The sequence below is a fragment of the Pterocles gutturalis genome, unplaced genomic scaffold (genome assembly GCF_000699245.1).
Source record: "Pterocles gutturalis isolate BGI_N339 unplaced genomic scaffold, ASM69924v1 scaffold32315, whole genome shotgun sequence".
Classification (NCBI taxonomy): domain Eukaryota; kingdom Metazoa; phylum Chordata; class Aves; order Pterocliformes; family Pteroclidae; genus Pterocles; species Pterocles gutturalis.
The window spans coordinates 524-1,825 of NW_010144364.1; the positions used below are offsets into that span (position 1 = coordinate 524).

At 62.5% G+C, this 1,302-nt stretch overlaps 1 protein-coding gene across 1 annotated transcript; it reads left to right on the plus strand.

Annotated features, from left to right (window-relative positions):
- Nucleotides 1-4: 4 nt before the first annotated feature.
- On the plus strand, nucleotides 5-850 carry LOC104470236 (avidin-like; the record flags this gene model as incomplete). The annotated part of the gene is made up of 3 exons (XM_010085082.1): nucleotides 5-160; nucleotides 627-747; nucleotides 817-850. Coding segments are annotated over 3 exons (311 nt in total), but the record flags the coding sequence as incomplete, so codon positions are not given.
- Between the last annotated feature and the right edge of the window lie 452 nt (nucleotides 851-1,302).

A 1,302-nucleotide genomic window follows, 5' to 3' on the forward strand; every position in this document is an offset into this window, starting at 1 on the left:
GCAGCCCTGGACGCAGCCAGGAACCTCTTGGGCTCCTACCACACTGCTGTGGCGGCCACCAAGAAGCAGATCCCGGTGTCACCCCTGCAAGGGTCCCAGCAGCACCCCAATGCCAAGGGACAGCCCACCTTCGGCTTCACCGTGCAGTGGCAGTTTGCAGGTACAGCATTACCCAGCACGGCATCCTGGGGCAGCCAGAAATCCCCTGCCCATGCTGGAATCGGGATTGCCCCCCGGCTGGTCCTCCATAGCCCCCTGTGGCACCAAGACAAACCCTGGCTGTGGCCACAGACCGGCCACATGCACTAGCTCCTGCCATGGGACGTGGCGGGGGGAGGGCTGTCTGTCTGGGGCGGGTGGCAGGGGTGTGTGTCTGTCTGGAAGAGGTGGCACGGGTGTCCATCTGTCTGTCCAGGTGACACAGCAGGGGTGGTGCCCATCTATCCGTCCAGGTGATGTGTAAGCCTTCCGTTGGGGCAATGTGGTTGGGAGGTCCATCTGTCTGTGCAGGGCATGTGGTGGGGGGCATCTCTGTGTCTGTTTGTCTGCCAGGATCATGTGGCCCAGGTTCCTCTGTCTGGAGGCACCAGCTCAGAGCCCCCTCTGTCCTACTTAAACCCTACCAGACTCCACCACTGCCTTTGTGGGCCAGTGCTTTGTGGACCGCCGAGGGAAGGAGACACTGGAGACTATGTGGCTCCTGCGGGAAGAGGTCCCATCCCGCAGGGACACCTGGAAAGCCACGAGGTGATCTCTGACTCTGCCCTCCCACCCCACAGCCCTGCCTCCTCTCCTGCTGATACAGATTCCCTGCAGGGTTGGCACTTCCGTCTTCACCCACGTCAAGTGATGGAGACGGGGACCAGAGCTGCCTGCATCCTGCTGGTCCCGCCTGCATCCCTGAGGCTCTCTGCTGCCCTGGTCCTGGGCTGGGCTCCTGCCTGCTCACAGCATCCTGGCTGGGAAACACACCCTTGCCCCACCCTGCTTTTTCCCAGTGCTTCCCAATGCCTCCCAGCAGCCTGCTGGCAGGTCTCCCCCTTCTCAAAGCTTGCTGTCCTGTCATCATGCCTGCCCCCACCATGGAGTCAAATAAACCTTTCTCTGCCTGGCAGAGAGCCATGTCCCGTGTGCCCCTGGGGTGCAAGAAGCTACTCTGTGGCCGTGGGCAGGGAGAGGTGGGGGCCAGGGGTTGACTCGGGGAGGGCAGGGTGGTGTTTTGGGGGACTGGGAGGGAAAGGACTGGGGGACAAGGGGAGGGCAGCAGCTGGTAATCCTGCTTCCCAGCCACAGCTTCAGCCC